At 35.8% G+C, this 21,795-nt stretch overlaps 1 protein-coding gene across 1 annotated transcript in view; it reads right to left on the bottom strand.

Moving 5' to 3' along the window:
• LOC126883763 (uncharacterized) overlaps positions 1-21,795 on the bottom strand; it is a 256,685-nt gene that overhangs the window by 7,248 nt on the left and 227,642 nt on the right. Inside the window, exons 11-12 of the mRNA XM_050649427.1 lie at positions 13,685-13,983; positions 4,205-4,504 (exon numbers count right to left, since the gene is read on the bottom strand). Coding sequence (XP_050505384.1) covers positions 4,205-4,504; positions 13,685-13,983 — 599 coding nt within the window. The remainder of the gene's footprint in view (positions 1-4,204; positions 4,505-13,684; positions 13,984-21,795) is intronic.

Here is a 21,795-nt window from a genome sequence, read left to right as displayed (position 1 = left end):
CTTGTATTATTCATAATAGACCCTACATAATACACTTTTTTGAGATGAGGTTGTTTAGCAGATTCTAAATATATAAAAATATACAGGGTGATCCACGAAAACTAAAGATCATGGACTATACTGTACTTGCGTGAATCACCCTCTATAATTAAATTTTTGTTTGTAAAGACCTATTTGAATTTAAATGTTGACGTATGCCAGTATATTTTATAATTATTTAAAATAAGGACACGAACAATTTTATTCCATAAGTGGTTTCCATACTTGTTAGTTTTAAAATTTCACCCTGTATTATTCATAATACACCCTACATGATATAGTTCACTGAAATCAGGTTGTTAAGCAGTTTTTAAAAATATAAGAATATAATATGGGGTGTTCTATTAAAAATAAAGTATATGGGCTCTGCTATACTTGCAAGGATCACCCTGTATATTTAAATTTGATGTTTGAAAAGTGCACATTTTTATTTAAAAATCGACGAGTCTCAGCTTTTTTTTATAATTTTTTGAAACAAGTTCAGAAATAATTTTATTCCATAAGTGCCTTCCACACTGTATATTATCAGGATGTGAAAGACGGACAATGGAGTCTTAATCGGGAAAATAATAGACGCCTTTGAGATGTACATACAGACGACAATAAGAATTCCGTGGGTACCAAAATTACTAAAAATGGGGTAGAGTAACGGGTACAGTGATTGTCCACTTAAGGGATTTCAAATTGAATTAAAATTGTAAATTGGTATATTTTAATGTGAAATATTTTGTAAGGGTTTTTTAATAACAATGAAATATCAAATTTTATAAAGACTCAGGGTATTTTAGTAAAAATAATAATGTACATAAAAAATTAACACAAATTTAAAAACATACAAAATTACACAGTTATTGGCCATGCAAACATAGTTATTGGCATATAGAATTACAGTTATTGGCCACTCATAAAATTCCTAATTTTATTTTTTTATTTGTGCAGTTAGGGCACACAAAACTATTTAGATATTCAATTTCTTGTTGTTTTTTAACACAACTACCAATATGGGAGCCTCTGACACAAAATAAACATTTTATTCCAACTTTTGATTTCGAAATATTTTAGGAACAAGAATAGCACAATCCTGTATACAAAAGATTTTTATTTACAGACATGTTTGTGTTGTCTGATTGTTTCACCAATATATCTGAGAGAATTTGTATTTTTTCATGTTCTGGATATCCCTCTGTTTCGAAAAACAACTTTCTTTTAGCCGACTCACCAGCACGTTTTTCTTTGCTGGTTTTCAAATTTGTACATTTTCTTTGGGAAGTAGTCCTCAAATTTGATGAATCCTTATTGTTGGAGACATCAAAATATACGTTATCAATTGAGGGCAGAATAGCGTTTTCCTCTACAGAATCAGGAAATTGGTTCCGTGGCAGTTCGTGGTTTTCTTTGGCGTTAATCACTTCTGGTATATGTACTCTAACTCCACTTCTCAAAGTAGTGCTTTTAATTGTATGATCAAGAAGTGTGTCTGATTTAAAAGTATTTGTATCTACAATATCATCTGTATTTAGTGTAACATTTTCTTTATTCTTCACAACATTTTGACATTTTTTGCTCTCGAAATTGGCTCTTGTGGCAATTTTTTTTATTACTTTCTTCTTGGTTTCTTTATTTTGTTTACCTTTATTGTTTGCTTTTGCGTCAATTCGCTTTTGTTTTCGTTCTAATTTTATTTTTTCTTGTTCGTGTTTCTCTTCAATTTTACGCCTCTCTGCATTTTGAAGATCTGAAGAAGTGAGCACGAAAGGCAACCGTTCTGTTTGCTTTTTACCCTTTCTTTCTGGGGTTTTTGGCCAAAAAAGAATTTGTCAATTGAGGTGTCAATTTGTTTATATAATGAGTTGTCTTGATTTACTAAAGGCAGATTATCGGATGTCGATTGAATATCTAAAGTCATTGTATCTTCTGTGACAATAGTATCTTTTTGTTCGGGTTTTCTCGTCTAAACTTTAATACTGCCCGGTTCCAATTTGCCTTTAATGGTTTAAATGCAGCAACATCTGCAGGCTGTATAATTCTGGTCGCATTGGGATATAATGCCACTAAAATAATTTGTAACTTTGAGCATAATTCACTGGTTTGAATGGTTAAGTGAGTTTTATGTCCATCAACGAACAAAATGACTGGAAATTTAGTGTTTTTTGCAACTAGGTACTTATATAAAACGTTTCCTATGTATTCATAGAAGTTTTCATTCTTCATCCATCCCGTATCGCTACAGCCTATGCCCCGTTCTCGAGGAACTGAATTTATAACATTGCTAGGAAGTCGTTTGTATGGGTAAATAATCATCGGTGCTGTTATTTCTTCAGATGCTGCAAACCTAAACATAACCGCCAAATTAACTTTGGAGTGATGTTCTATTTGATATACATTTTTGCTTCCCTTTACAGCCAACACTCGTTTGTTTTTGTGACACAAGAGGAAGCAGGTTCCATCCCCATTAAAAACACGTGAAGGGTCTTGAAGAATATCAATGTAACGTTTACGGTGTAAATATTCTTGAACACCGGTGAACCATTTTCTTATATCTTTTTCAGACACAACTGAACTTGCTGCTGTTACCGCTTCTGGAGTTCGCTCGCTTAAATCTGGATGTCTCTTTAAAAAGGATCTATACCAACCTCTTCCGGGCCGATTGTCAGTAAAAGGATTAGCACGTGGATTTGCACCAAGAAAACCTTTAACTGAGTCTTGTATATTTTCCACTCTACTGGAAAACCTTTGTCTTGGCATGTTACGATCCAATTCTTTAAACGATTCTCTTGGAACCAAGGTTAGTTTTTTCATTAAATTTTTCGCTTGCTCTAAACTGCAGTGTTGCTTTTGGCACATTAAATTGTTCAGCGGCTTTCCGTTGGCTCATGCCATTTTCTATGGCCTGAAAAGCAGACTGAAGGTCTTGTTCTCTATATTTTTTGTGATACGTTTTATCTTTCCGGATATTTGGCATTTTTTATTCTAAAAATAAAAATCATTTAATAGTATCTAATAATGTTATCTACAATACGGACGTTTCAAATTTGATTCAGATTGCCCGCATTGGCATTAATTTTATAACAACTAAAATAATTGTAATTTCATAAAAACGAAACAGGACAAAAAAGATATTCTTATTACACATTACAGTTATTGGCCACCCTGTGGTTTAGTGATTGGCAGTCGGCCAACCACTAGTTATTGCCATAAAAAATAAGAAAAAATGCTTGAAATATGTTGTGTTTGGCCAAACTAAGCTAAAAGAGCCTAAATTATAATAAATATTTTAATTTAAAGTAGGTACAGTAATTGGCCGGTAGGCCAATCATTATAATGCGGACATATTTAAGATACGGTGCTTGGCCACTAAAATTTACCGCCAAAAAATTATAACCTTACTATTAAAACCACTGATAACATAAGAGGTACCCCACTAAATCATCACAAAACATTAATATAAGCAGATACACAATATTATTAGCCAAGATAACTCACCTCATGAATGGCCTTCCTTAACAAATTCTTTAAAAAACTCTTAAAACTGGATGCACCTGTTAAGCTTCGAAACAACACACGCTGTCACAACTAGACAATATTAACTGAGAGAGATAATGGCTAGACCAAATATATAGCAATGTTGCCGAATTGCAATGCAAATACATTTATTTCCTTATACTTTCTAAAAATCTTAACATTTCGGATTTTTGTGAAAGTGGCCAATCACTAGTGACCGGCCAACAACTGTACCCGTTACCCTACTTCGGCGCATGAGCAAACAAAAAGACATATTAATAATAATCAAGGAAAGAAAAATATAATATTTGGCTCAGGTGTTGAGAGGTGAAAAATATGAATTACTTTTGGAAGGTAGAGTACAGGGCAAAATATCAGTAGGAAGAAGCCAGAACTAGTGAAAGAAAGACATGAGAAGATGATTTGACCGCTCTTCCGCAGAAATTTTTCGTGCAGCAGTTCCCAAAGCTACAATTACCATTTGGATCGCCAACCTTCGAAAGGAGACGGTGCAATAAGAAGAAGAAAATCAGTATGTGTATGAGAAATGGCTGACAAAACAAAACGGAAATTGAAAAAGTAAATTCATGTTTTCACAGAGAATATACACAAAATGAGAAATACAAAGTAGAAGAAAAATTTTTAAATTGTTTTTTAAACTTACCTTAAAATTTCGTCAGGATCGCAGATATCATAAATTTTACCTAAAAACTTACGCAAGACAAACATACAAACAGCAATGACATCTTTGTCACTCATATATTCTACTTGTGCCGCCATTTTTCCAACTACCCATCCTAATAACGTATTTACTTGACTATCAATGATGTAAAATCCAAACACGTCTTCTAACCAAGGCCTGCCATCTTCATCAACTGGTCCCGAAGCTGGCAGTTCGTTTAGTAGATTTAAACTATCTTTTTCGGCCCATAATAAATTAAAACCCTTAGTGCCATCTGGCCACCTAAAAAAATAAAATGGTTTTTTATAAAGTGGTATGCTTAAATAATATTACTTAATAATGAATGTTTATTACAAGTATCTTACCCGCAGAAAGTTGAAATTTGTATGAACACGCTGATTATAAATATTAAGGGCGCATATGTAAAAATATTAGTACAATTGGACGTTGAGAGGTGACTCAAATTTTTTTGCAGAAATTGCTTGAAAATAATTCAAATATTAATATTTGAGTTATCCTTCCTCTCAAAAAGGTCCGGAACATTGTTTGAATAATCAAAATATCAAAAACTTAAGGAAAAATTCGATTTTTTTCTTCGTTTTTTGATCATAACTTTAAAAGTATTCATTTTCGAGAAAAGTTGTACTAACATAAAAGTTGCGCAATCATATTTCCTACAATATGGAATTGGTTAGAAATTTAAAAAATAGTCACCTTGTTTGCAAAATGGCAATAATTGCGAAAAAAAAACATACAAAAACAAGTATTTGCATTTTACGTTTTTCTACCATTTATGCTCCACTTAGGACCTTCATATTTCACCCAGAAAAACCTTGCTATACTGTAAAATTTTACTGTAAATTTCATTAAGATCGGTTCAATAGATCTTGCAAAATAAATTTTGCAATCCAGCTTTCGTAAAAAAAATTCATTTTTTGAAAATATTACAGGACTGAAATTAAGCAGATAGCAAGTTGAAATTTTTTTTTGTTCATAGAACTCTACTGTACCTTTCATCTGCAATTATGCAAAATTAAAATCGACTAACACCACGGCGTCAGGAATTTTTTTAAATAAACATTAATTATTGGTGCTACGCGCAGGACAGCGGATAGTTTCCTCTGATTGGGCATTCCAATGACCTTTGATAATTATTGATACATTTTAATTTTTATTAAATTTCGATATAAATAAATAAATTTGTTTATTGCAAAATAAAAACACATACTCTATCCTTGGAAATAACACTTTTATTAGCAAAAACTTTCTTTGTTCATATATTTTAACTTAAAAAAAATAAAAGTTTATTATTTTTAAACATATGCAATTGTTTAAACAATATTTCACAAACAGTAATAAAATTAGTTTGATTTTTGTGGAATTAAAATATTAAAATACAACAAAATATAGAGTAAGAAAATAATATATTAGATAAAGATTGGAAGAAATTTTGGTGGAAATCAGCTTGTGTGGATCGAACACCGCTGTCCTGCGCGTAGCCCAAAAATTATTGTTTATTTAAAAAATTTCCTGACGCCGTGGTAATTAATCGATTTTAATTTTGCAAATTGAAAATGAAAGGTACAGTACACTTATATAAGCAAAAAAAAATTTCAACAGGCTATCTGCTTTATTTTTAGTCCTGTAACATTTTGAAAAAATGAATTTTTTTGCGGAAGCTGTATTGCAAAATTTATTTAGCAAAATCTATTAAACCGATCGTAATGAAATTTAGAGTATTGTTTTACTGTATCATAAAGTTTTTCTGGGTGAAATATAAAGGTCCTGAGTGTAGCATAAATGGTTAAAAAACGTAAAATGCGAATACTTGTTTTTGTATGGTTTTTTTCGCAATTACTGCTATTTTGCAAACAAGGTGACTATTTTTTAAATTTCTAACCAATTCCATATTGTAGGAAATTTGATTACGCAACTTTTATGTCAGGACAACTTTTCTCGGAAATACTTTTAAAGTTATAATCAAAAAACGAAGAAAAAAATCGAATTTTTCCTCAATTTTTTGACATTTTGATTATTTAAACAATGTTCCGGACCTATTTGAGTGGGAGGATAACTCAAATATTATTATTTGAGTTATTTTCAAGCAATTTCTGCAAAAAAATTTGAGTCGCCTCTCAACGTCTATCCCAAACCAGATGCGCCCTGGACTATATTATTTGGACGGATTTTTAACAACAAACCCCATTCTGAAGTCACAATACTCAGAATTATAGTCAAATACAAATGATAGGAGGTGATCAGTGTGGCGTTTACAAATTAGGGAGTTTTTGTAACTGCCTAACGTAACGTATCTCCCTATAAGTAAAGCACTAGCATACCGTAAGAACGATGAACGTTAGTAGGTAGTTTTTGTAACTGCCTAACGTAATAGTCCGTTCTTTAACGGAAAATATTGCAAAACCTCTAAATTTTAAACAACCGCTTGGATTGACATGAAATTTGGCATACACATAGCTAACAAGTCAAAGAAAAAAAATGATATTGTGATGATACGTGCTTTTGCCCCGGGGGTGGTTTTCACCCCCTCTTGAGGGTGAAAACATATTCGTCCAAAGTAAGTGCGGAAACTGACTAATTCTAAGAAACTTTTGATCTATAGAGTTTTTTCGCTAAGTGTTTTGCAAAGTTTTGCTTAAGTTTTTTTGCCAAATTTATTTTGCAAAATTTATTGAACCGATTTTAAGAAATTTACAGTAAAATTTTACAGTATAGTAAGGTTTTTCTGGGAGAAATACGAAGGTCCTAAGTGGAGCATAAATGGTTGAAAAACGTAAAATGCGAATACTTGTTTTTGTATGTTTTTTTTTTCGCAATTATTGTCATTTTGCAAACAAGGTGACTATTTTTTAAATTTCTAACCAACTCCATATTGTAGGAAATTTGATTGCGCAACTTTTATGTCAGTACAACTTTTCTCGGAAATGAATACTTTTAAAGTTATAATCAAAAAACGAAGAAAAAAAATCGAATTTTTCCTCAATTTTTTGACATTTTGATTATTTAAACAATGTTCCGGACCTTTTTGAGTGGGAGGATAACTCAAATATTATTATTTGAGTTATTTTCAAGCAATTTCTGCAAAAAAATTTGAGTCACCTCTCAACGTCCATCTCAAAACAGATGCGCCCTGGACTATATTATTTGGACGGATTTTTAACAACAAACCCCATTCTGAAGTCACAATACTCAGAATTATAGTCAAATACAAATGATAGGAGGTGATCAGTGTGGCGTTTACAAATTAGGGAGTTTTTGTAACTGCCTAACATAACGTATCTCCCTATAAGTAAAGCACTAGCATACCGTAAGAACGATGAACGTTAGTAGGTAGTTTTTGTAACTGCCTAACGTAATAGTCCATTCTTTAACGGTAAAATATTTCAAAACCTCTAAATTTTAAAGAACCGCTTGGATTGACATGAAATTTGGCATACACATAGCTAACAAGTCAAAGAAAAAAAGTGATATTGTGCCGATACGTGCTTTTGCCCCGGGGGTGGTTTTCAACCCCTCTTGAGGGTGAAAACATATTCGTCCAAAGTAAGTCCGGAAACTGACTAATTCTAAGAAACTTTTGATCTATAGAGTTTTTTCGCTAAGTCAATATTTTTCGAGTTATTTGCCAGCCAGTGAATATGTTCATTTTTTCAACAAAATAACCACGCTTTTATAGTATAGTATAGTTGATCCAAAAGATGGCATAACCCAGACATCCAAAGTGAAAGTTATCCTTTGACACCAAATTGTTCTATATGTTCCACACAATGTCCAGAAAAAAGTCACACCATTTTGAGCGTCGGGTTTGGGGGGGAGAGGGGGAGAAATCGGTACATATAAAAAGTATCGAAAACCTCCACTTTTCACCCTCCGTAACTCTGGAACCGTTGATTTTATAACAATTATGTATAGAAGCTTTATTGTTTTAAATTTTATGTAGAACATTTTTCTATAGAACATTCTTTACGCTAAAGCATAGTTTTAGAAATATTGACGAAAAACTTAAAAAAACTACTAATTTACCGACATTCTCCCCCATCTCCCCCCAAACCTGACGCTCAAAATGGTGTAACTTTTTACTAAACAATATGTGGACCATATAGAACAATTTGGTGTTGACAGGAAACTTTTACTTTGGATGTCTGGGTTAGGCCTTTTTTTTGGACCAATTATACTATACTACCTCCGTAACTTTGGAACCGTTCATTTTAGAAGGATTGTGCATAGGACCTTTTTTATTTCAAATTTAATGTCGAACAATTTTTTATAGAAGGTTGTTTATGCTAAACCGCATAGTTTTAGAAATATTGACGAAAAACCTAAAAAAACTACGAATTTACAGATTTCTCCCAACTCTCCCCCCCCCCCCAAACCCGACGCTCAAAATGGTGTGACTTTTTTCTGAACATTATACGGACCATATAGAACAATTTGGTGTTGGAGGATAACTTTCACTTTGGATGTCTAGGTTTGGGTCTAACTATACCAAACTATTAAGAAGGTTTTTTGCAAATAACTCAAATAGTAATAGTCTAAAAGCTGGGAGCGGATTTTGTGCGTGATAAGTAATATGGAAAAACTATACTGGGATATGTTGAGTTAGTTGTGTACATGACTTTCACCAACGGCCGGAAACCAGAGTTGGGGCCGAGGGTAGTTATAAAGGGTCAAAGTCGCGGATTTTATTATCTTTTTTATAACGCTCATGATCGAGATAGTGCACCAAAATTTGGGAATCAGTAGGTCATGACGTACCTAAGTAAAATCTATAGGGGCTCAACACTGCGTGGCCGACAAAGGGATGGGGGTAGGGGTGAATATAGAAAATATAACGGGTTTTTTGCGACGTTCGTGATTGAGATAGTGCACCAAAATTTGGGTATAAGTAGACCATGACATAGATAATTAAAATCCCCAGAGCCGGAAACCAGAGTGGGGAAGGAAAGTAGTTATAAGGGGTCAAAGATCCGTTTTTTATTATTTTTTTTTGTGACGCTCATGATCGAGATAGCGCGCCAAAATTTGGGAATAAGTAGGTCATGAGGTAACTAAGTAAAATCTCCAGGAGTGGAACGCTGCATGGTCGATAAAGGTGCCTGTGCGGCAGGGGTGAATATAAAAAAATGTAAGGGGTTTTTTGCGACGTTCGTGATTGAGATAGTGCACCAAAATTTGGAAATAAGTAGAACATGACATAACTAAATAATATCCCCAGAGGCGGAAACCAGAGCGGCGGACGAGGGTAGTTATAAGGGGGTTTAAAATCGCGGTTTTTATTATTTTTCTTTGTGGCGCTCATGATGGAGATAGTGCACCAAAATTTTGGAGTAAGTAGGTTATAACGTAACTAAGTAAAATCTTCAGGGGCGGAACGCTGCTTGGGGTACAAAGGGGTGGTAGGCAGGGGTGAGTATAAAAATATATAGGTTTTTTTTTGCCGTTAGTGATCGATATAGTGCACCAAAATTTGGGAATAAGTAGATCATGACATTACTAAGTAAAATCTCCAGGGGCGGAACGCAGCGTGGGGGACAAATGCTGTGCCGGGTCACAAAAAATAATACACACTGCGACTTTGACCCCTTAAAACTACCTTCATCCCCAACTCTGGTTTCCGGCTCTGGGTATTTTACTTAGCTAAGTCGTGGTCTACTTATTTCCAAATTTTGGTGCACTATCTCAATCTAGCACGTCGCAAAAAACCCCTTATATTTTTTATATTCACACCTACCCCCACCCCTTTATCGGCCACGCATCGTTCCACCCCTGAAGATTGTACTTAGTTACCTCATGACCTACTTATTCCCAAATTTTGGTGGACTATCTCGATCATGAGCGTCACAAAAAAATAATAAAAACGGCGATTTTGACCCCTTATAACTACCCTCATGCCCAACTCTGGTTTCCGGCTCTGAGGATTTTACTTTGTTATGTCATGGTCTACTTATTCCCAAATTTTGGTGCACACTGTCAATCACGAACGTCGCAAAAAACCCCTTATATTTTTTGTATTCACCCCTGCCCCGCCCCTTTGTCGGCCACGCAGAGTGCCATCACTGGAGATTTCACATAGTTACGTCATGACCTACTTATTCCCAAATTTTGGTGCACTCTCTCGATCATGAGCGTCACAAAAAAAATAATAAAAACGGCGACTTTGACCCCTTATAACTACCGTCACCAACTCTGGTTTCCGCCTCTGGGGATTTTACTTAGTAATGTCATGATCTACTTATTCCCAAATTTTGGTCTACTATCTCAATCACGAACGTCGCCAAAAACCCTTTATATTTTTTAAATTCACCCCTACCCCCACCCCTTTGTCGGCCACGAAGCGTTCCGCTCCTAGAGATTTTAATTAGTTACGTGATGACCTACCTATTCCCAAATTTTGGTGCACTATCTCGATCATGAGCGTCATAAAAAAATAATAAAATCCGCGATTTTGACCCCTTATAACTACCCTCGGCCCCAACTCTGGTTTCCGGCCGTTGGTGAAAGTCATGTACACAACTAATTCAACAGATCCCCGTATAGTTTTTCCATATTACTTATCACGCAAAAAATCCGCTTCTATCTCTCCGACTATAAGTATTTTGTCGAAAAAAGATGCTTAGCAAAAATATAGCCTGTAAAATTATTTAAAAAATGGTGTATATATCACGTCTGTATACCTAGTAGGAGCAGAGTTATAGCTAATTAAAAATAGGTTCATATTCGTAAAATTTAAAATGAAATATTTTAACCTGAAATAACCAAAAATGAAACACATTTCGGGGAAAACTTTTTAAATACAACTTATTTAAAGTGTTTAAAAAAAAGCTTCATTTTTGTTTTATAAAAAAAATTTGTAGCATCAAGAGTAAACAAGTTAGGCTCGAAATAAAGTTAGTCCCTTTTTTTTGGTAAAAAACCGGGAAAATCACCCCCTAATTAGTATCTCAAATGAACTTAATCACTACGACTTCACAAGTTTCTTGACTCGCGTATGTATTATTTATATAATCTGTAAGTTTCATCCGTTGAAAGTCATTATTTTTGAAAGGGCTGTAGTTAAAATTGGTTGAACGAGTCACTGATCACGAATGTATGCAAATTTAGAAACACCAAATCTAAATCAATTTTTGTCTAACAGAAAAACAAAAAAATACATGATATTCAGAAAAGCAATGCTGACTTTTTTTGTTTTTCGAGATTTTTGGTATCTCTAACAATTTTTAAGTTATTTTAAAAAAAATCATATTTTTCAAAATTAAAATTTTTAAAAATTTCATTTTAAAACCAAATTTTTTCAAAAATAAGCAGTTTGAATCGATGAAACTTACAGATCATAATATAAACACAACATAAGTAAAATAATTTATGGAGCGGTAATGATTTATTTCATTTAAGTTGCTAATTAGGGGGTGGTCTTCCCGATTTTTTTTTTTTTGCCGAAACAAAAGGGACCAACTTTATTTTGAGCGCAACTTGCTTAAATTTAACGATAAAAACTTTTTATGAAAACAGAAATAAAGCTCTTTTTAAACACTTTAAAAAAGTTATAATGGATTCTCCCCCAAAAAGTGCTTCACTTTTTGGATATTTCACTTCAAAATATTCTATTTGAAATTTGGTGAATATGAATCTATTTTTTATTGGCTATAACTCTGGCTTTACGAGGTCTAGAGACCTAACGCGTACACCATTTTTTTTACTTTTTCACAGTCCATATTTTTGCTAAGAATGTTTTTTTCGACAAAATAATTACCTTTTGAGTTATTTGCGAAAAACCGTCTAAAGATGCAGTTATTTTGTTGAAAAATGAACGTATTCACTCGCAAATAATTCGAAAAGTGTTGACTTGGCGAAAAAGTTCTATAGAACAACAGTCACTTAAAATTAGTCAGTTTATCAATTTCCGGACTTATTTTGGACTTATATTTTTTCACCCCCAAGAGGAGGTGAAAGTCACCCCCAGCGCAAAAGCACACGTCGGCACAATATCACTTTTTTTCTTTGACATGTAAGCTATGCGTATGCCAAGCGATTCTTTAAAATTTAGAGCAAAAACCGTGAAATAATGTACTATAACGTAAAGTCATTTTTAATTCCGTTGACATTAAAAAAATAAAACAATGTTCACACAATATACAATTAATATACAAATAATGTAAAAAAAATAAATATGAATGATGAAATTTATATGTTTATAGCTACTTTTTAGTTGTAAACTATTGTACCTACATCAGAATTTCAGTAAAATATAAATAGTTTATTCATATTTATTCGAAAATTTACTGAAATTAGGTCACTTGTTATCTAGTTATGTTGGTGACCACTGCAGTTCTTAAATACAAGATTTGTTTGTTTTGCTTTTTTAATATACAGCTTAAAAAACAATCAAATTTTAAATCTATTATGAAGTTCCAATTTCCAATAACAAACAAAGAATAATTTTACTCAAATAGACTAAACCAATATAACCATAAGGGCCGGTTGTTCGAACGCTAATCAACAATGATCACTATCAAATATTTAATTACTGTCACCAAAACTGTCAATGTCAACTTGTATTGGGTTGCTGAAAACATAATTGATTAAAATTATGAGATTAGTTAATCAATTAACATAACAATTATTAACATAATTGATTAAGTAATTTCAGATTATGTTTTCAGGAACCCAAACAAAGTTGACATTGACAGTTGGTGACAGTAATTAAATATTTGATAATGATCATTGTTGATTAGCTTTCGAACAACCGGCCCTAAATGTTTATATGCGGGCAATCCGCTGATGAAATCTTGATTTGGTAGGTAATCGGGCAAAATCCTCTTGTTCATTTGGTAACTTTCGTCTCGATAGGGATGCGTCCTAACGTAGATACGTATCAGAGCGTTACTTTAGGTAATACGTATCGAGATATAAACGAGAGTTCAACCATTAATGCGCATGATTATAGGTCAAAAAGATACGTTACGTATAAGTATTTGGCTGCACAAAAACTCCCTATTAACTCATATTTATTAAGAACGTTAGATAAGTGATTACATTGTTTCCAAAGCTACAAAGCTAACCTGGCCAAAGATATGTTACAATTATTGAACAAGCTTATACATACTTAAATTAAAATATTATTTATCAATTCAGTCATCAGAAAGGTAAATGTTGTGAAACTTAAAAAAAGTAAAGTAAAATAGTTAAAGTTAATTTAGCTCCTATATAATTAGGAATACTTTAAAGCATTTATTTAGTTACACTAACTTTTTAACAGTTTTAGGTGTAACAGAAACATGTAAGTTTACCAAACATTTATTTATTAAATAAAACACTAGATCTTTCACTATCTATTAAAATACTGCTTTTACTATTTAAGTTTGTATATCCAGAAAACACGTTATAATATATTTGTATATAGTTTAGGTTATATTATCTTGTATAAATTATCAAATTATGACTTACCATTTACTAGGGAATTTGATTAAAATTTTATTTACAACACCCAACGAAATATGCTCTATACAATTAACTTTATAGGGTGGAAGTTCCGGTACAAACCAACTTTTGTGGAATTTCTTCAAAACTCCCACGGATGTGGTGATTAATATATGATCCGCTGTATACGAACTTCCATCTGAACAATAAACCGTGGGTTTACTCGCATTCGAAGTATTTCCATCCCAAACTATTTTGTTAACCTCTTTGTTAAGCAAAATTTTATCCTCAACTGGAAGTGTTTTCGTGCGATCTGGAGTTTTCTCCTAAAATTTAATTATTATATTTTATGGGGTCAATAAAAATTTTTGTCATAATAGGCGTGGCAAGGATGGAGTAAAAAGCCCAAAATATACCAAATTTTCGAAGTTAGATGCTCATTCTCGATTCAGACGTCGAGTAGTATGGTCACTGCCTGCACACCTTACTCATACCGATGACTAGCGAGGAGTTTGAGAGCGTTTATCGCTGAAGCTAGCGGCAGTCTGAGGAGTATATGAGAAGATGATATGATGAGAGTCTTGGTAGTCTGAGGAGAGCGGTATATCCCACCGAAAAACCAACGACGCTTGGCCGTGCAACTCTAGAAAGGTAGACGGATTAAGGGGTTTCAGAGGAATACTCTGGCCCTGGGCCGAGTGCAATACACTCGTTCCCGTACCCTATCTAACGAGTTAAGTACGGCTCCAAGAACAAGTGCCAGTACGGGGATAAACCAAACTCTATAAGGCTTTCAACAAGGGACCATATAGCAGCGAGGTAAATCGCACAAAAATCGGTAATTATAGTCAGTGTCAAAAAGAGGAAAAGCACGGAGGGGTAGGAGAAGCCACCCTTATCCCTGGGGTTTACCCCCCAGAACACCTTGAGGCTGAGGTACCCTCCGATCGCCAGACTGCAATCAAATCCAACCGACAATGCCTTCCTCTGTAAGGTCCGTCTCCTCTACCCGGTCTCTCAGTTCACGGACGACGGCCCAGACAAATGTCGCAACCTCCACAACATCAAACCAATTCGTCTCCCTATCACAGGAAGGCACAACGCCACCATCCAACGATTACAACCGGCTCCAGGCTGAGCTGGACCTGGAGAGCCTAAACGCGGAAATGCAAATTGTACGCGATAGGTATCGACAGGTCTATCTCCGCATGGAGCAGGAAGATGCCGACAATCCCCTACTTGAGCGATATTCCAACGATTTTCCGCCACTAAAAGCTAACACGAGCTCTCAGCAACAAAGCGAACAGGTAAAACAGGGTGCAATCTCTAGGGTTCCAAAAACTAACTCTAAACCCAAATCATCTACCACCAATACTCAATATTCTTCTCAATCTCCAGTCTCTCAACCACCAGCAAACGTCAGCAATAACAATTGCCAAGAATCTTCTGAATTCGTCTTCCAACGAAGACAACGTCGATCATACGCCAGCGCCGCAGCAAGTTCTCGCCCCAAAAACCAAAACGTAGTCAACGCCATAAACGATCCTACACTGTCCGAATACTTAATTAAAGATTTTTGCAATAAGCGTACCTTCTTTCGGCAAATAAATGCCACAAGACTCTTAGCGAACAAAATATATTCATGCAAAGTTCTCTCTCACGGTATCGCTCACTTGCGACTCTTTAATTCTATTAATGCAGAAGATATCGAGAAAGCTATCCATAAAGCCACAGGCCAAACTATGGTTACGGTCCACAGCCGTAACAAAAACTCTAATTCCAGCAACAAAGAACCTACCTACCTCTTCTGCATAACAGGTATCGATGTGGACTACACGGAGGACGAAATCACTGCCTTGCTTACCGAACAGGAATTCCCAGTTGAAAAACTGTGGAGGGTCAAATCTTTCAGACTCGGCAGGGATTCCAAGGTGGTCAAGGTAGTGACGAAATCCCTCGATAAGTACACCACAGCACTGAGCCGAGGCATCACTCTAGATGGAGAGATCTACAATGTCGTACTTCCTCACAGCTCTGATCCAACCATACCAATCCCCAAATATTGCAGCAAATGCTGCACAAATGGACATTCCATCGACGAATGCCCTCAAAAAGCATTCATATGCCCTCACTGCGGTGGCAATCACAAGTCAAGTGCCTGCACCAAGCAGCAAGAACCAAAATGCCCTAATTGCACCGGTGAACACCCTGCATATTCCAACAAGTGCCCACAGAGACACACAATCCCTACCGTACAACACGAGGTACAGCCACTTTCGATCGAAAGATCATTCCCTCCCTTCGATCTACCAACAGAGACTAAAAACATCCTGTCGATCCAGACCGCTTTTTTGCTGAACCTACTGCCCGAACTTCGTGAGCATATCGCAGCTATCACGGCTAACCTAATTAGCCAAGTCTATGACCACTCTACAGTGGTACATGTACACGGAAGCAATGTCAAACTGACATTCCACTCCAACCACTAAGCGCCCCCCTAATGGATTTCACCCTAGGTACAGTCAACTGTCAGGGTCTCTCCAAAAAGAGACCCCTCATCAAGAATATCCTGTCAAAACATAACATCCAGATCCTCGCACTCACAGATACTCTGTCGAAAAGCGATCCACATTTCGCAGGATATTCGATCATCCATCGAAACCGCTGTCAGGTTTCACGTGGGAATGGTATTCTCATAAAACACGGAATACCACACAGCGCACATACATTCCCACCAAATTTTCGTCCACCTGATGTGGACTTCCTGGCAATTGACGTGCACATTCCCAACAACGAAAGCCTCACGACTACAAACACCCGGATCAACCACTCAACAGGCATTTGCTAGAGTATTTTTCAACGCTCGGCAAGGCCGTGTTGATGGGTGATCTGAATTGTGGACATACACAGTTTGGTGATCACCGACAAAACGCAGAAGGCATCCGCCTCACGGATTTACTACTAGACCTTCCTATCTCAAGAATCACCAACATTGAATACACGTTTCTGAACGCCAATGGGGCCTCTATTGTCGACCACATCCTAATTACTAGTAACATTCTGGATCCGTTTGAGGATAGTTGCCACATTGGTGACTCAATAACGCCAGACCACGTACCCATTCTTGTCAATACAGACATAACAACTCCAAAACAACCCAACCCTCCAAGATCTATAAGAGACTATCGTCACGCTAACTGGACTGAATTCCAAAACTTCATCACTCAAAATCTTCCTATGTTAGGCGAACTCGATACTAACGATAGTATCGACACAAGTGCAACACAAATTGAGAACCTCATCACCGAGGCTATCACGCACGCAATTCCACTTAAACAAATAACCTATACATCACCGGCACTTCCACAATATATCATAGCCAAAATTCAACAAAAAAGGCGACTTCTACGCCAATATAAGGCCAACAGAAATCCATTAATCAAAACAGAATACAACGGATCTGTGCCAGGATAAAGAGAGAGATATCCGACCTAACGGCTCGCCGGTGGAGGATGCTACCTCAAAACTGGACTACAGGGACGGAAGTAAATTCTGGAACAAACTCAAAGTCCTAACTAATCAAAAACGATCTCAACCATCTCATCTATTGGTCAACAATCACATTGTCAATTCCCCAGAAGGGAAAGCTGAAGCATTCAGAAATTCGCTTCAAAACAACTTTCAAACTCCAGACAACCCAAACTTTGATCGCTTATCTAAACTCCACACAGAATACATAGTAAATGTTACTCTCAACTACCACGTTCCAGTCTATGATCCTATCATGGACCCCCTCACAAACAGGGAAACGGAGAGCTTTTGCCAAATAGGTAAAAACAGCGCTCCCTGACCTGATGGCATCAACCGTAGGTGCCCCAAGAAACTTCCTGAGAGTATCATCCCTCTTCTAACTAAAATATTCAATGCATGTCTCAAAAACAGCCACTTCCCTACTCCTTGGAAAGTGGCCAATACCATTATGCTTTTGAAAAAAGGCAAACCCCGAACCGACGTGGAATCCTACAGACCAATCTCACTAATAAACACTCTGGGTAAAGTTTTTGAGCTAATCCTAAAAGAAAGGCTCAATAACTTTCTCGAAACACACAACATCATCCCAAAATTTCAATACGGATTCCAGTCTGGTAAATCTACTAAACATGCATTAATAGACTTCACACCTAAAGTTACTCAAACCATCAACGATGGTTCATTCGCCATAGCCACATTCCTGGATGTGCAGAAAGCTTTAGATCAGGTCTGGCACGACGGACTTTTTCGGAAGCTTCTGGACATCGGGCTACCATTACAATTTACCAAAATTGTACACTCATACCTCCACAACCGAACTGTCAGAGTAAACGTAAGCGATCAAAAGTCTACCCCCTTCACTCCACAAGCTGGAGTTCCCCAGGGTTCAGTCCTAGCACCACTGTTGTACATTATCTACAACAGTGACATCTAAAAGCAAAATATCCCAGGCACTCGGCTGTTTCTCTATGCAGACGACACGGCTCTACTCACGAGAACTTCTCGATACAACCCATTACTCATCCACAGAAGAGCCCAGGCTCTGTTGGACGCGGTCGGGGATTGGTGTTGTAAGTGGAGAGTCACGCTGAACGCGAACAAAACAACAACAATTGTGTTTCGCGCCCCTTCTGTGTCAGAAAAAATCATTAGAAATGATGACGACCAATACCCACTGAGATTGATGGGAGAAAGGCTTGTTCTCAGCCCGACTGCGACCTACTTGGGAGTACTGTTTACCAGGACTCTTAACTGGGACGCAGACCTAAAGGCAACTTTAGATAGGGCAAGGAAGAGAGCCAGACTCCTCAACCCACTCTCAGGACGTATTGGCAAGACACACAAGAGGACTCTCTTACACACTTACAAGATCTATATTCGACCAGTCATTGAGTACAAATCATGCCTCTACTCTCTATGCACTAGAGCGAAGAAAGAGAGGTTGTTGCGAGTGGAACGGAGAATCTTGCGTAGATGCAACTACGAGCACTGGAGATATCCCTCAAACGAAATCCACAACCTCTCAAACATACCCACAATTATCGAGAGAATAAACTCTCTGAACAGGAACTTCACAACCAAAGTAATCAACGATCCCCCCTCCGATACACAAGAATCTCTCAAATGTTCCTGTTCATTTTCTGGCCACGTATTTTACCGCGCAAAGCCCAAGCGCAAAAAGATTCATCCTCCTTCTGCTCTAATGCAAACATGCATTGACGAACTCCCAGTAGAATACGAAAACATCCTCGAGGCTACCCCGTTAGCCTACCGTACCCACCTATAACATATCCTCTTCCCTACCCCGAACAGGGAGAAGTTGGTTTTTTGCGGTTTCCCAACTTCATTGCACAATTATACCTCTTCGTACCAAGAAAATAGCCGCAACTATTTTCACCACTCGAACGCTCACTGTCCACGCTGCGCTCAAAACCACCTCTTGACCGCCGACGAGGGCCGCTGGTTCTACCAGTTGGCGTACAATGGTTTCTAGAGGGGTGGTCGAGGGCAAAAGCACGGACAGTACACGTAAATGTCAATGGAACCAACATCAACTCCATCTAACTTTCTTCTCTGTTGTCTTTTGGCCTTCTGGACACCACAGTCCGGCATAACCCAGGAACACCAGGAACACCACACTTGCCCCAGTGCATTTTTCGGACTGTTTGCTTTTGCGATCCATCACAACACATTCACCACAAACCCTGAAGAGGACAAAATCCTAAACGGGGACACTCATTGACAGCATTTCCACAAAGCATTTTATCTTTACACGCAAATCAATACAATGAGATGTAGAGTTGGATGCTCAATGAAAGTCCGTCAGGGTTGTGTGCTGTCTCCACTACTCTTCCTTCAATGTCTACAGTGAAGCGATATTTCAAGAAACGATGTCAAATTCAATAGATCGTATATCTATCAATGGAGAAGTTTTGAATAACTTACGCTTTGCAGACGATACAGTAATATTAGCGGATAACAACAATGTATACAGAACGTAATGCAACGACTTAATGAACGCTGTTATGGATACGGACTGAAGATGAATTTAAAGAAAACTAAATTCATGATCATGACTAAATCAGCACATGCAAACATCCAATTGTCTATTTATAGTCCGTTCTTTAACGGTAAAATATTGCAAAACCCCTAAATTTTAAAGAACCGCTTGGATTGACATGAAATTTGGAGCTAAAATGTCAAAGAAAAAAAATGATATTGTGCCGATATGTGCTTTTGCCCCGGGGGTGGTTTTCACCCCTATTGGCGGTGAAAAAATATTTGTCAAAAGTAAGTCCGGAAATGGATAAACTGACTAATTCTAAGAAACTTTTGTTCTATAGAGTTTTTTTACTAAGTCAATATTTTTCGAATTATTTGCCAGTGAATATGTTCATTTTTTCAACAAAATAACCACGTCTTTAGACGGTTTTTTGCAAATAACTTAAATAGTAAGTATTTTGTCGAAAAAAGATTCTTAGCAAAAATAGATCCTGTAAAGTGTAAAATATTTAAAAAAATGGTGTATATATCACTTCTGTATACCTAGTAAAAGCAGAGTTATAGCTAATTAAAAATAGGTTCATATTCGTAAAATTTAAAATGGAATACTTTAATGTGAATTAACCAAAAATGAAGCACATTTCGGGAAAAACTTATTTGAACTTATTTAAAGTGTTTAAAAAAGCTTCATTTTTGTTTTATAAAAAAAAATTCTAGCATCAAAAGTAAACAAGTTACGCTCAAAATAAAGTTATTCCCTTTTTTTTTGGTAAAACACCGGGAAAATAACTCCCTAATTAGTATCTCAAATGAACTTAGTCGTTACGACTTCACAAGTTTCTTGTCTCGCGTATGTATTGTTTATATGATCTGTAAGTTTCACCGGTTCAAAGTCCTTATTTTTGAAAGGGCTGTAGTTAAAATTGGTTGAACGAGTCACTGATCACGAATGTATGCAAATTTAGAAACACCAAATCTAAATCAATTTTTGTCTAACAGAAAAACAAAAAAATACATGATATTCAGAAAAGCAATGCTGACTTTTTTTGTTTTTCGAGATTTTTGGTATCTCTAACAATTTTTAAGTTATTTTAAAAAAAATCATATTTTTCAAAATTAAAATTTTTAAAAATTTCATTTTAAAACCAAATTTTTTCAAAAATAAGCACTTTGAATCGATGAAACTTACAGATCATAATATAAACACAACATAAGTAAAATAATTTATGGAGCGGTAATGATTTATTTCATTTAAGTTGCTAATTAGGGGGTGGTCTTCCCGATTTTTTTTTTGCCGAAACAAAAGGGACCAACTTTATTTTGAGCGCAACTTGCTTAAATTTAACGATAAAAACTTTTTATGAAAACAGAAATAAAGCTCTTTTTAAACACTTTAAAAAAGTTATAATGGATTCTCCCCCAAAAAGTGCTTCACTTTTTGGATATTTCACTTCAAAATATTCTATTTGAAATTTGGTGAATATGAATCTATTTTTTATTGGCTATAACTCTGGCTTTACGAGGTCTAGAGACCTAACGCGTACACCATTTTTTTTACTTTTTCACAGTCCATATTTTTGCTAAGAATGTTTTTTTCGACAAAATAATTACCTTTTGAGTTATTTGCGAAAAACCGTCTAAAGATGCAGTTATTTTGTTGAAAAATGAACGTATTCACTCGCAAATAATTCGAAAAGTGTTGACTTGGCGAAAAAGTTCTATAGAACAACAGTCACTTAAAATTAGTCAGTTTATCAATTTCCGGACTTATTTTGGACTTATATTTTTTCACCCCCAAGAGGAGGTGAAAGTCACCCCCAGCGCAAAAGCACACGTCGGCACAATATCACTTTTTTTCTTTGACATGTAAGCTATGCGTATGCCAAGCGATTCTTTAAAATTTAGAGCAAAAACCGTGAAATAATGTACTATAACGTAAAGTCATTTTTAATTCCGTTGACATTAAAAAAATAAAACAATGTTCACACAATATACAATTAATATACAAATAATGTAAAAAAAATAAATATGAATGATGAAATTTATATGTTTATAGCTACTTTTTAGTTGTAAACTATTGTACCTACATCAGAATTTCAGTAAAA

This window comes from Diabrotica virgifera, chromosome 4 (genome assembly GCF_917563875.1).
Source record: "Diabrotica virgifera virgifera chromosome 4, PGI_DIABVI_V3a".
Lineage (NCBI taxonomy): Eukaryota > Metazoa > Arthropoda > Insecta > Coleoptera > Chrysomelidae > Diabrotica > Diabrotica virgifera.
The sequence above is the reverse complement of the archived record's forward strand: the minus strand, read 5'-3'. Positions and strand labels throughout refer to the sequence as shown.